This window comes from Oryzias melastigma, linkage group LG3 (assembly GCF_002922805.2).
Source record: "Oryzias melastigma strain HK-1 linkage group LG3, ASM292280v2, whole genome shotgun sequence".
Taxonomy (NCBI): domain Eukaryota; kingdom Metazoa; phylum Chordata; class Actinopteri; order Beloniformes; family Adrianichthyidae; genus Oryzias; species Oryzias melastigma.
In genome coordinates this window covers 16,892,356-16,906,957 of record NC_050514.1, presented here as the reverse complement: position 1 = coordinate 16,906,957, position 14,602 = coordinate 16,892,356, and the positions used below count along the sequence as shown (strand labels likewise).

At 38.0% G+C, this 14,602-nt stretch overlaps 1 protein-coding gene across 1 annotated transcript in view; it reads left to right on the top strand.

Annotated features, from left to right (window-relative positions):
* lmo1 (LIM domain only 1) overlaps window positions 1–14,602 on the top strand; it is a 28,195-nt gene that overhangs the window by 9,417 nt on the left and 4,176 nt on the right. Inside the window, exon 2 of the mRNA XM_024295891.2 lies at window positions 4,755–4,968. Coding sequence (XP_024151659.1) covers window positions 4,755–4,968 — 214 coding nt within the window. The remainder of the gene's footprint in view (window positions 1–4,754; window positions 4,969–14,602) is intronic.

Below are 14,602 nucleotides of genomic sequence, written 5' to 3'. Positions count from 1 at the left end.
ATGATTCGGATGATTGGGATTATGACAGCAGCAGGTGATGTTTAATCAATACAGTCATCCTTTAGCTTGAACAGGAAGTCCAGGCCAGCTAATGGTGGCCTCTGGCTTAACAAGGAACCAGAATGACTGCAGCACATATAGCTAATAAGTCACACCTGTTTTGGAAGCTACTCTGACTATGTTTCCTCTCACTCTGAATTTAAATAAAGAGCATGCTCTGGATTACATGTTATTCTGAAAAAAAGTGTTTATAAGTGTAGTAGAAACTGAAAAATTTCTCACCTTAGATCTAAGAATACACCACATCCACCGATGTTGCAGGACTATTTCTTGTCTCATTCAGGATTCTCACATTCTGAATGAGACTCTGCATACATAAGATTTTTCTATTTTATTTTTTTAATTTTCTACTGACATTTAATTTGGAATTTCAGAAATAATTAACTACAGAAAACTATTTACTAATTCAAATTTTCTCTTCAGTTTGTATTTTTCAACTTTTTTCAAAATATGCACAAAAAAGTACATGAGAGAATTCAGTTATTTAAAATTATATATATATATATATTTTTGTTAATATGTCAGACCTCATGACTTGACACATTTTCTGTACTTTTGCCCCAAACGTATGAATTATTTGGAGAAATGACCACTTTCCCCTATTATTTAGCAGATTTCGTTGGTTTATAAACATACTACGCTGGCATCTTTTTGGACATTCTACTATATCTCAACTATTCATGTCCAGAGCAGCAAAACCAGATTGGATAAAATTTTCTCATAAAAAAAAAAGAACCTGCAAAGACAATTTTGTGTACCCTCACCCGATGGACAGCCTTAAAAGTGTCAGAAAACACTCTGAGTACTTTTGTACCTCTGCCAATGCTGCTTCCAACTAATGAGTTGTGAACATGCAAAAATTTGGTTAACATGCACATCTCACATCTTTTATACCTAAATTGTTAATAAAAAAGCCATTTTGTCCAGTTTCTTGCCGACTGAAACCCAACGAGAGCCACATCCCGCTTCACTTTTTTAGAAAAATAAACTTTATATAAATGTTTTTGTGGCCATTAAGCCATTTTTTTAAATCAAATTTAGTTTTTACATATTTACAACAATTGAATTATAGCAGTGTTATATTTCTATATGAAGCAACTTTAACTCATTTACTTTTGACTTCTGCACAATGGAACAAGTCATTTCAAAATAAAAGATCTTTCTGCTGCAACAGATTGACTTGAATTAAAATGCAAGAAAGCAAACTCAAACATGGCGTTTTCTTTTATTATGACTTTAGTATACCTTCATCAATTTGACTGACAATTAAGTAGAATCCAGTTGTTTTAAAAAATGTATGCAATTCGAATATACTTACATTAACAGCAACTTGACAAGTATTAAAATTCTAAAAATATTGACCAAATTAACAAAAAGTGAAAGTCGTTATTTGTTCAAATTGTCAGCATTTTTCTTCAAAACCAAAGACGCACAATCTGGAGTCTCAGATCTACATTATAAGAACATCTCCTGGATTTAGCAAATGCCTATTCTGGATAAAACAATCAAACAGCTCGACGTTCTTTGGGGTAAAATAAGCTAAGATTATTCATGTGAGCGTGAATGTAGCCAATGACAAGGAAAACATTTTTTTTAAATATATATTGTAACATATTATATTTATTTTTATAGAAGTATTTTTTAAATGTTTAAAGATATAGGAATAAATGTGGTAAGAGAAATCGGATGCTATCTATAATGAAAACACATGCTCTGACAGGCTACTTCTTGGGCTAAGTAAAACTGACTACATATTCTTAAAAGATAGAATCTCAAAGAAAGGCAGATATGACAGGGCTTTGCACACAGTGCTAATGGCAAATTAAATTCCTCTCGGGAAGGATATTTGGCAGGGCAAGTGCTGTCTCTCCATTTTGCGGGCTAAATGTGATGGGAAAAGGCATGCTTTTGGAGACATCAAATGACATTGGAAGGTCAGTGGCACTTGTATCTGTTAAATGGAATGGATTAAGTGGTGGTTGCCTCCTAGCCGGCTTCTTCCTTTCATAATGCAGCTTTTCTTTCTGGGAGGTGGCAAACATGGAGGTTCTGTTCTTGCACCGCTGTGCCGAGAGTGGTGACAGGTGCACGGAAATGTCTCGTAGCATTGAGGGAATTGAAAAGACGTTTACCTTACAATCACTTTCTGTCTGTCGCGGCTCTTTGTTTGTTGGGTTTGAGCTTGTGCTTGTTGCAGTAGCATCAAAACAGCTTTTTTATTTTAGTATTTGCTTTGATAGAACCCTCTTTTTTAAGATAAAGCATCAGCTGAATATGTAAATGGCTCCTCAGACATTCAGTGTTCCACCACAGGAGCAGATCTGGTGCATGTAGGAGTGAAGGACCAGCGCTTTCTGCATGTAGAAACGAATGTCAGACAAACTGCAAAACACAGAGCCGGGTCGTATTAGACACAAACTACTGTGTCACTTTAATGATGTCGCGCAGGGCTTCAAGTGTTGGCTGTGAGCAGCGCCGAGCCGCTCCAGGATAGGTTAAGCTTTGTCCTTTTCAAATTTGGTGTAAAACATACACGATGTGTTTAAGGAGTGTGTGCCGGGGTGGTGGTCTCAACCAATTAGAAGTCGTTCTCATGAGGTGGAGGAACAACCTCTTTGTGTAATTAGTTCTCTTATTCAAAGCAAAGATTTTGAGTAGAATAACTAATTAGGTGTCATAAAAGTCAAATTAAAGATTTTTTTTGTCATCCTTGAGGGAATTGCTGCTTTCTTACTTTCTTTCTTTCTTTTTTTTTTTTTTGTACATGCTCTGAAGCGCACGCACGCACCCACGCGCATACACAAAGGCTCTCTCCTCATTAAGACTGTTTTTAGTTCTGTAGAAGGCTGTCAGACGAGCGCTGTTGGCGTACCTGCAGAGAGCTCCCCTAACAAGCCGTGAAATACAGGTAGAAGAGTCCACCCTTATCCACTGTGGCTTGAATTTGAAGCTTTTTAGCTTCATTTACACTGAACATTGGTATTTATAGCAGGTTTTGTGATCCTAATGCGGCAGCTTCAAGGGGTCTGTTTGGTGGGAAGGAGGGAGACGTGGGAGCTTGAGGGCTGGCGGAGCACTAATTGATGGCTCCCATCACTGGCACTGGACCAATTAGCCTCTCCCTTCTACCTCTGATAAAGAAATAAGACGGCTCAACACCACCGGAGCACTTACTGACATATATACCAGAGCCATAAATTTGACTAACAAGCTCTCCTGTTTCACACGCCTCTTTTTTTTCCTTTTTAAGGGGACATGCTAATTATATTACACTCATAGTGTTATTGATGGCCAAAATTTGCTGAGCAAATCTGGATCCGATAAGCCACCTCATGACTTCTTTTATAAGTGTAAAAGAGACAGGAAGATAGAGGGAGAAAGGGATTTTCTGTTCCAAACAACTTAAACTGAATACGGTGTGAAGTTTTGTGAAGGAAAGCAAGTTTGATACCTTAAAAAAAACAAACACCAAAAAGAGTGAAGCTATGCCAGCTGTGGTTGTGTTTACCTGTCAAGTAAAGCCAAATAATTTCTCTGACTACACAATACTACTAAAGAATAAAATAAAAAAAAAATAACTTTTATCTGGTTTGAGCAAAATAATAACATTTACAGTGTTTTAAAAGGGGCTTTTACAGACATTCAGAATGTTGGTCTAGTCCCACGCCATGAAGAATGCCTCTTTTCCCTTAAAAAGGAGGGAAAAATGCGTTTGGAAAGTAGAGTGGCAAGTGGCGTCCACTGTGTTCTTTTAGATGGATCAATAGCTCAGTGTGTGAGAGAGTGTCTTAAGAGCTGTTGTCCTGTGCTTTCAGCTGTGGCAGACCTGTTAGTGCTACAGAGGGGAGCTATGCATCCCTGCCTCTATACCAGCAGTGGCCTGAGGGGGGCTTTTAGTCCAAACACAAATGTCAACCACACATAGACTATTAGTGTTTAGTGCAGTTATTAAATGGACTTTATTTGTCCTTTAGGAGGCTAAAAGGCGCACTTAAAGGGGACCTGCGTGACAGCAGGGCAATTTGTGAGTTTGGTAACTTAGGCTCGTTGGTCGCAGACACATGAGTACAGATAAGTGTAAAAGGAGGAAACGCTCTGGAGTGTGTGTTTGCATGAGCTCCCGTGTTTGTGTGTTTGAAACACACAGAGTGAGTGTATGCTAAAGAGCACTTAGGCCATAACATATCTCACTGGGGTCTGGTAGCAATGTTTTTGTGGTCAGAGGCTTTTTAAAAGGTTAATGTTAATCCATACCAAACAAAGCCCAAGAGGAGCTTTTACAGCTGTGGACAGTTCAGCCAAATGGGCTTTGATGAAATGGTAGGTAAGTAACATACCGCACAGCTTGCTGTAAATACAGCAGTAAGTTAAATGCATATTGTGTGTTTTTTTGTTGTTGTTGTTCTCAGAAATCCACCAGACGCGACCCCTTGCTTTGTCACTTTTTACAGTTCGTTTCCATTGGATCAAGTGAATCCAGACTCTGTAGCCCAATGTGACCCGCGTGCCTATCTACATGGAAGACTGTTTTCTCTAATGCATATGAAACAGCGAGCCAGTGTGCCGTGGACATGTCCAAGGCCAGGCTCAGATGCCCGGAGAAGCGAGCGGCTTATCAAAAAGAGAACATGAAAAGTCACTCGTGTTCCCGGGCCGTAAATCACGCACGGCTGTTTGTCTCCTTATCACTACAGGTGTGCCGATGCTCTCCGTCCAGCCCAAAGGGAAACAGAAGGGTTGCGCTGGCTGCAATCGCAAGATTAAAGACCGCTACCTGCTCAAGGCCCTCGACAAATACTGGCATGAGGACTGTCTCAAATGTGCCTGCTGCGATTGCCGTCTGGGGGAGGTGGGCTCCACCCTGTACACGAAAGCCAACCTCATCCTCTGTCGTAGAGACTACCTGAGGCAAGAACCGCCGCTCTTTTTTTCTCCCACTTTTGAGAAACACAAGTGTTTCAAGAGCTGCTTCACACTTTCAGTGCCACTGCAGCCAAAAATAGACAAAGATTTCACATTTGTAGTTTTAACTTAATTACTTAACTATCATCAATACTTATGATGCACATTTAAAAGTCCCACTCCAAATAAATATATATTTTTTTATTGTAAAATAATTCCCAGTCATCTTAATTATGATTTTTCAGTTTTTAGCCAAAAATTGAAAAGCCTGTGTCGTTTTTTTAAAGAAATATTTTCTGCAGAGCAACGGGAGCTCATTAGAAATTCACCTCTGACCTCTGGGTGGGATTGTTGGCACAGAAGCTAGCCTACGCTAATTTCCCATCAGCCCTTTTTTTTTGTTTACACGCTCTTCCATTAGCTTAGGGCACCTACAAACCCAAGCTAGCATTAGCATTGCAAAAAAAAAAAAAAAAATTAGTCAAGAGGACTTGGTGGTTTAAAATCATTAGCTTGAAATGGAAATTGCTAAACATCACTAGCCAAAGGCAGAAATTCCACAACATTTCAGAGTTGTAGCCACTTTTATACAACTTTTTTTATTAGTGTTCAGGATTAGCTTAAAATGTGTTAATGGAAGGTAAATGCTTTAGCTCCAGACCAGTGTTAACAGTTGACCGCAGTTAGCTTGCACGATCAACGTGAATCAGCTCTGTCACGGACCGATTTAAAATTACTTTATATTAGGAATGTGTTGCATATTGGTGAAAAGACACTTTTAAGTGTTGCTTATCAGCGCAAAGCACCTTTTCTCTGCAGATCAGCTAATTCACGTTGATCGTGTAAGCAGTTACAGTATGTCAAATAGCTTTGTAGGCTCTAACAGAAACACCTCAGGTGTTAGAAGTTCAAAGCTTAAAATGAAAAATAATAATGCTGAATAAATGAGTCTTTTTCAACCAAAATGCTGGGGGAGATTATGTTTCGGTCTTGGACCTCCTTCTGGCTAATGACTTCTAGCCGCCATCTTTTCTGTCACCAGGTCCCAGTTAAAACAGTGAACAATACTGGAGCTATCCAGCTGTACAGTCTTGAGCCATGATGTCAGCTCACATGAGGAAAATGAAGACCTTAATGGATCTGTTTGTCTGCAAGCGGATGTTTCAGAATCGCAGCGGAGAAGGGAGACGCACATCACGGTTGCTGTGTCACAAACCTGAGCTTTTTCAAACCGCAGGTTTTCGTCTGCTCCTAAACAACACAATTTGATTAAAGAAATACTCAGAAATGCAGTTTTGATCTTAAATTATTTTATAGTTTGTCCTTCATCATGAGAAAAAAATGCTACAAGAACATGTTTAAAAACTCCAAAAACACAGTTTTCATTGGAGTGGACTTTCTTACCGATTTTAAAATAGAATTTCAGAAAAGATGGAAGTGTCTGCCAAACATTTATTTTCAAACTTCCTTTTTACTGTCTGAAAAACTAATTAGTTATTTGGCTCATTTAAACTCTTCACTAATTGGTTTTTCACTTATGGCACCACATTAAAATGTTATTTTTTTGTTGTTGTTGATGCCCATCTCTGTGTTTACACGAACATGAAGGACCTCAGTCATGAAAGCTGTCAGTTGTCGCAGAGCTGCAGGCTGTGAGAATTCTCCAGGCAGGCTTGTTGCTTCCCTATTGCTGCCCCCCCTTCCCGTTCCTTCTTCAGATGCCCCCGCCATCTGCTTGTTAAATTAAACATGACCATTTCCTGGGCGTTAGGTCACATTCCCTACCATTTATCTGAGGGGGAATCCCCCAGGGGCTGACTGAGGGATGCCGGTGCCCTATACCCACCCACCCCCCTTTTTACACCCTCCCCTCAAAAGCTCCAGCATTGTCCTCCCCTCTTTTTTCCCTACTTCCCTTCCGTCCACACGTCTCTCAGCTTTCGGGGTTTCTTTGACTTGGATGGGATCGCTTCTCGGTTCTTCGGTTTTGCTCCTCCGCTGCTCGCAGTGACACCTCGTTTTCCTTTCAGGTCTTCCTCTGACCCCGCAGAAGCCCGCAGCCCACTTGAGAGGTGCTCAGGGACGCTCCGTTTAGATAGGCCATTACCATCCATCAGTCCCCACCCACATTTAATGCTTTTAAGATGCAGTGAAAGGTCCGCTAAGACCTGATGTTTCCCATAGAAGGGGCAGATGGTGCAGATGAGGTAATTTTTAATGGGGAAATAACCAAGAGAGGGCAAAAATGATGAAGCTCGGAGTTTTAATAGATAAAAGGCATCAGCCGGAGGGACGGTAACCCCGGCCCAGAGGCGGCAAATGCACAGCCGGCACAGGAAAGGGATGTAGGAAAGGAGAACGAAGTAAGAGGAGGAAGGTTGTCTGCATTCCCCCAGATTGGAAAGTGAAATGTACCCCACACCCTACTCTTCAGCCTGGGAGAACACTTAAAGTTGGAGATGCTTGAGATGAATTCTATTACGGAACAAATTAAAGCTGTTGCCTTGCGTCTAAAGAACAGGCTGTTTAAGAGTGATGTAAAGTGGTTGATGTGTCGTCCATACGGCTCCAGCCACCCCCCCCCTTCTCATTCTATTCTCCTTTACTGAATTTAAGTCCACCTTCACCTGTATTATCCTGCATCGAAGTTAAATAGCTGCACAAAATTAGCCACCAGCACTTCATTAAATACAAGCAGTGGATCAAACACACTGGGGTTATTTCCCAGGATTTGGAAGCCTGCCATGCTCACATTAATTATTATAGGAGCTCCATCTGTGACTGTCCTTCAGTGGTATTAACAACCTGAATGCACTTACACATGCCTGAGTTTTCCTTTTCAACAAACACACAAAAGAAATGCCTCTACACACCTCCTCTATTGTCCTCTTTATAAGCATACTCCACTTTTCTTTTCTTTTTTTGCGTGTTACAGCCTCCTTTTTTTGCCTTTATTTAGGCACTTGAACACTTTCTTCCATCAGAGAAGAGAATAACAAATTAATTAGGCTTTTATGTCTTTGGCCAATATGCCCATTGTGTGATCAGCAGGACTCGAAGACTGATATAATTTAATCTTCCATTTCATATAGCAGAAAGGACGTACTGGAATTGACTTCCACTTATCAAAACGAGCTATAATTAGCTGCAAGAGGAAATCGTGTTGAAGATAATGAACATTCTAAGTTTCCCACAAACCCATGGAGTCGCAGGTGGAGGAGGATGGCACCGCACAGATACCACCGTTTTTCATGTCAGGCCTCTTTCTACTCTTTTTAGATATATATATATATAAAAAAACAGCAGCACTTCTGTGTTTTTTTTCTTTAGGGGGGGCAGAACAGAGAAAGAAAAGGCGTACGCTTACGAAAATGACACAACTGTCAGGAAAGGTCAGACCCTGCGACGCATGCATTAACAGCTTTCCCTCTTATAAAATCTGAAAAAAGCTGAGGAGTCTCAAAGAGCTCAAAGAACAGGTAAAAAAGAAAAAAAAATTACCTCGAAGAGCTACAGCCCAATTTAGGGGAAGCAGTATACAGAGACAGATGATAGACCGCAGGAGCTTTAAGGGTTTGAAGTTAGCAAAGCAGCAAGTTGAAAGAACTTAAAGAAGGCCCTCTTTTTCTCTGAAGACCCATTGTAATAACTCAATAACAAGGGAAGGAGAGCTCCTTTATGCTGCTGCTGTCCGTCTTCCTGCAACATCCCACTCCTGCTCACGCAGATACTTTTTTATCTCCTAAATAAGAAGTCTTTTAATGAGTGCTGTCGTTCCAAAAAAAAAAAAAAAAAAAACAGGAGGCGTGGGTTACATCAGGATTCACGCTGTGTTCATATATTATATTCCTATACAAAGTTATAAAGCTGGGATCATTTTTATTTGAATCATCACTTGAAAATAACTCAATGAGATGATATAAAATGTGTTTTATTCCAACATTCAGCAAACATTTTATAATATATTTGCAGTTCTCATCACAAAATTGGAACGATTGTCTTCACAAGTTCAACTTTTTGCTCACTTTTTCAATAGATTGGAGCAGGAAAGTGTCACAAACAGCTTTGGACAATACAATTATTAGAATTCATTAAGTCACAGTTTGGAATATATATATATTTTTTTTTTTAAATAATGTGTTAGTAATTTTTCTACTTTCTTTTGAAGAATATTGGTTTATTTAATCCAAATGACCAGGGAAATTGAAGTGCATGAGCCACTGCTCTCCCACAATGCACCTCATGTGTCAGAACAATACGCGGGGATTCCACCCAAATTAATCTATTCATGTCTTTAAAAAATCTTATTTAAAATAGAAATGACTCCTTTAGAAAAAAAGTAACTGATTTAAAAAATGCATATTTTAGAGTCACAATACACAATTTTATTTTATAAAAGGTTTAAAACACCAAAGGCACCTAGAAGTTTTTTAAATGCCTTTATGCTTTTTTTGTTTAATTATTTTGTTTCTTCTTTTCTTCCTTTTGTCTTAGTCTTTCAAAGTTGTGTTTTTTGTATTTGTGTGTTTTAAGATGCAGCTTTTGCAAGAGAAATCACAAATAAGGAAGTGTTTGCTTAGTGCGTATATGTAGAGAAAACTAAAATTGGGAAGATTTGCAACATAAAAACAAAAATTGTATAAATTTAACCCAAAAAGACTCATATCCATTTTTCCCTAAAATTAAATTATGTGGAAAAAGGCTAAAAAAAAACAAGCAAAAAAAAAAAAATTGACAATATTTTAGGTATTTTTAGGTATTTTACTATTTTACAAGTATTTCTTCTTCCACCGTTTCAACATGAATCTGCCAATTCTGACACAGAGGAAAGTGGATTTTCATATTGAATTTGCACCGTAATGATTCAAAACCACTTATCTCTGCAATAGATTTAAGCTGATTTAAGCACTTCATTACTGTAAAGTGTTGCATATCAGCTTAAGGCTGCTTTTCTTTACTTCAGAATCCACTGGAATTACGTTATTTGCGTAAACAGTTGAAGAGTTACAGTAGTAGAGAGAATGCTAACACTGGAGCTAAAGCTCAGGTGTGAAAGGGTTAAATATATACCATAAAAAATATCAGAAAGAAAACAGGAAGACACAATCAGATTGAAAATACAATTCTAAAACATTCAGGAAGCCTGTGAACGGAAGCTTATTAATACAGCATTAGCATCATCTGTTAGCCAGCGAAGAGGCAAGATGCTGCATATGGAGCTAGCTGCAGACAGGAAACAGTCTTGTTGCTGACTCTATAGAGAAAAATTGAGTTTTCTAAAACAGGGAAACCTGATCTAGATTGCATTTGGGTGAGAGTCAAATACCTTGTTTTCCATACTATAGGGCACACTAGATTAAAAGGCCTAATGTCAATAATTGGTCCATTTCCTAAACTTGTGTCATATATGACATTTTGACAGAGCGCCATGTACCGCTCAAAATCATGTCAACATCATAGTAATGGTGTAGAAAAAAAAAAAAATGATTTGCCGGTATATCCCAATACGTCATCTGGCCATACTTGTATCGGTTGAAAATGCTGAGGTGGTGATATTTAATTAATAATTTATGAACATCCTTCAGCGTCTTACTTTTGTTTTCCACCAAGTCCCCGACCACTACTGCTGGAAAAGGTACATTTAGCAATGTTGAAAATAATCAGCATTCTATTTCCTCAATCATACTTTTAGAACGTTGTTGGTTGAGACTCATTTATTGTATGTTTTCTTTTTCTTTTTTTTGTGTGTGAAAATAAGATAATATTGACCGTTCCCTTTAATAACAAATATTTCCTAATTTACCAAAAGAAAAGCATGAGTTTTGGTAAATCAATTTGTATATGAGATACAGTTGCAGAGCTTAGCATTGTGATCAATAAATAAAATGAATTTTAAAATGTTATTACCACAAAAGGTTATTCATATTCAGGTGAATTTGGTGAATAACCTTTTTCATTGTTCAGATTTTGAGCTACATGAACCATTCGACTGCTCACATCCCTGAGACAGGCTGTCATCGCAGCAGTGAGTCTTAGGTCACAGTTTGTCAAAGGAAAGTATATCAGTATGTCATCAGCATAACTGGAAAATGAGACAAATCGCACGGGTGGATAATCTGATTGAGAGAAAAGCATGTAAACAGAAGATAGAATCTGACCTAAAGTTAAACCCTGCAATATCCCAAATGTAGTGGGTGCTGATGAAGATTTGAAGCTCCCTATGATAACTACAGATGCTTATTTTATCAATTATCCACAAATTATATAAAATTGTAAACTTCTTACTCTTTAAAAATCTCAAAGGATCAAAACTACTCCCCAATTTACATTTTTCTCTGTTTTTTAGTAGCGTATGCTCTCACCTGATGTTACGCCGTCTCCCCTGACTATTATGGGGTGGCTTCTTCACTTGATTACAACGTCATGCATAGGATAGAAAGAAAAGTGGAATGTGTTTTAGTAAGCCCTTCACGCTGTAATCTTCTCCGAACACATAGAGCTTAATTAAGCCATATGTTAGTTGGCCATTAAAACCCAGACGCATCAAGGCTTGGCTGGAGAACTGTGTGAATGGGACATAGCCATGTCCATGGCCTTTCCTTCTCTTCCAGCTTCACAGAAATAAATTTGTGCCAGATTTATTTCTGTGATTGAAAATCACAAAGAAGATAAGGCAATCATGTTTGCATGAAAGAAGTGGGCTGCTGCTTGATTTGAAGGTGATTGAGCAGGACTGAGAAAAAAAATAAGCTACTTTCAAATTTTGTACTTTAGCCTCAAAGGTAACTTTGTGGTGCAAGGGCATGAATATGTATATTTTTTCAACTTACAGTATGTGTTTCAATTTAAAGTGCAGCCTTTTTCATGCCTCTGAACCCTTTTTGGAGTTTTTATAAACCATTATAAAATATAGCATTTAAAAAAATCTGAACCCAGTTTCCAAATACGGACGAGGTAAAACAGTGAAACCTTTACAGTTATTTGACACGCTGCTTCACTGGAAGGTAGAACTTTGTGTCAGCAGCTAAAAGTGGACTTTTCTCCACAGTCATTTTCCAACCTGAGTGTATCAGTTAAGCACCATGTCTGCAGCCCAGTCTCAAGTGATAGAGACAGGCTACAATGACAGCTTACGGTAATCTTAGTAGCTTTTATAGGAGTGTGAATACCAGTCTATGTAGGTGACAAATGCTGGTTCAGTTCCTTAATAGACTCTTTTTCTATGAGAGGGAGAAAAGGACTTTATTACATGGGACTACTGTCAGCGAAGATTTGGTCAAAAATGGAAGAGACTCTTGGTATGAACCAACTGTCTGTCACTAAGGAAAAAAACTGACATGTATAGAAGATAATCAAGGTGATGTTTTGTTAATAGTTTCACTGATATGAATCCCCAATGGCCATTATGGATTTGTTTTTCCCCATTGTAAATATTACACCATGTTACACCAAGTTTAAATGAGTTCATTTCTTTCTTTTCTTTTTTTTTGTTGCTAATTTTAATAGCCAACTTACATGTGTTATCCATTTGCATCATGACGCAACATTTTTGGGAAATCTGAGTTAGGTAACAATTATTGTTAGTATTTGTAAAGAAAAAAAAAGTTGGTGCTCTATAACTACTCGAAGTAAAAACAAAAAAAATGACCTTGTGGTAGAGTGTCCACCCTGAGACTGGAAAATTGTGAGTTCAAATCCAGGCTGAGTCATACCAAAGACTCTAAAATTGGGACCCAGCGCCTCCCTGCTTCCCGAGTGCAGCTGTGTCTGTAGCTTACCACTCCCTCAGGGGATGGTTCAAATGCGTAAAGCAAATTTCACACACCCAGGTGCGTGACAACTAATGGGACTTTAACTTTAATGAAGTAAATAACATTGAGTAAATGTAACTTGGAATCATCTACATCTGCACTCACTTAGCCAATCACTTCACCCACACAAAAACATGCGTATAATAAATTATTTTTTAGCTAATTTCTGTTTTTTGTGCAAATTATACCACCTTTTCATAATCATAGCAATAAAACAATTTTAAAACTGTTTTCAAAAATTGAATTTTGCTATGATAAATGGTGTATACTATTATACTAAAGACTAAGAAAATAGCTTATATCAGTTGTCAGCCAGCAAAGTGCACACTGAGTCTGCTGTTCTATCATTCCTTTACATAAAGTCCATCTGGGATTATCTTTCAATCTGTGTTCCCAGCATTCCCAGCGTGCATCTAAATATAATTGTGTTGTTTAAAGAAAAAAAAAAAAATCAAGAAACTTTTGTCATTTTTAAGACATAGTTTCTGCAGAGTGGCAGTAGTTTATTCAATAGAAATAGAGTTGTGGGCGGATTTGTTGTAGCCCTCCCTTACTTCAAGAAATTGTTCTTTTTAGACTCTCTCCCACTATCTTACAGCCCCTCACAACCCCAAGCTAACATTACCAGTGCAACAAAAATGATGAGCAATATCAGAGCTATCCAGCTGTACAGTTTTGAGCCAGATGCCAGCTCACACGAGGAAAACAAAGATGTTCATGGATCTATTTGTCTCCAAGTGAATAGAGAGGAGAGAGAGCTTGTGGTCTGCCAGTTGTAGCACCTACATCACTACAGGCTTTTTCCAACAGTTTTTTTTAGTCTGCTCCTGATTCACAACAATTTGAAGAAAGAAATACTCAGAAATCCAGTTTTAAGCTTCATTTTCTTATTATATGTCAAATGTATCAAGAACATGTCAAAAACACGATTTTCATTGACAGCATATCAAAATTAGCTATATAATGAGAACAGGCAACAAAATGGACATTTAGCTCAAACATATTTTTTGGAAGCTAAATAAAGGATTCTATGGAATTCTGAATTTAAATATTAATGATATTTTTCAGCTTATGTCATCCGAAACTGCTATTTAATCTTTGAAAATTCTTAAAACATTGGTAGCCAATGATATAGAGATACACTCAATTCTACTCAGAAATATTTAAGTGATCTGTAAAGACAATGAAGTAATATGGCTGTGTATATAAATAACTCGTATAAAGCTGAAAGTTCCAGAAATGATTCTCTTGATGATACAATGTGGTCCTCACAAATGTAGTCCTGGTTGGTCTCCATCACCTCCAGCCTTTACAACCACCCCCCCACCAATGCAACTAGTTCTTTGGCACCTCTGTTGCACCAACTCTCTGCTGGCCTGGAGCCATAGCTTTGGCAGTCAAATCAGAAGGGATTAATCCCGAGATGGGTCAACTGCTCTGTTGGAAAAACACCCCGACATCTCTGGCTCCAGTAAATTCCCATTAAAAGAGCATCAGTGTCTCATTAAATATTAGGTCAAGAAATTTTTCATGCATGTCATCATTAGATCGTTAGTTAGATTCCCATGTTATGATCAGTGTCTTAAAAGTTGTTTTTTGTTATTTAGATATATTGTAGGTTTATGTTTTAAGGGTTTGATCCTCTTTCCAAAAGAAATTATAATTACGTTTCATACAAATAAAAAAAAATTAAATTAAATAATGCAGGAAGTTGAGTTTGTAAATTAGTTTGTTCATTCAGAGGTCTTTGGTTGTTCGTGATGATCTAAGTTAAGAAAAATAATGCCTTTCATAGGGTCGCCATGAAGTGCAAATCGCATCAAAAAGTC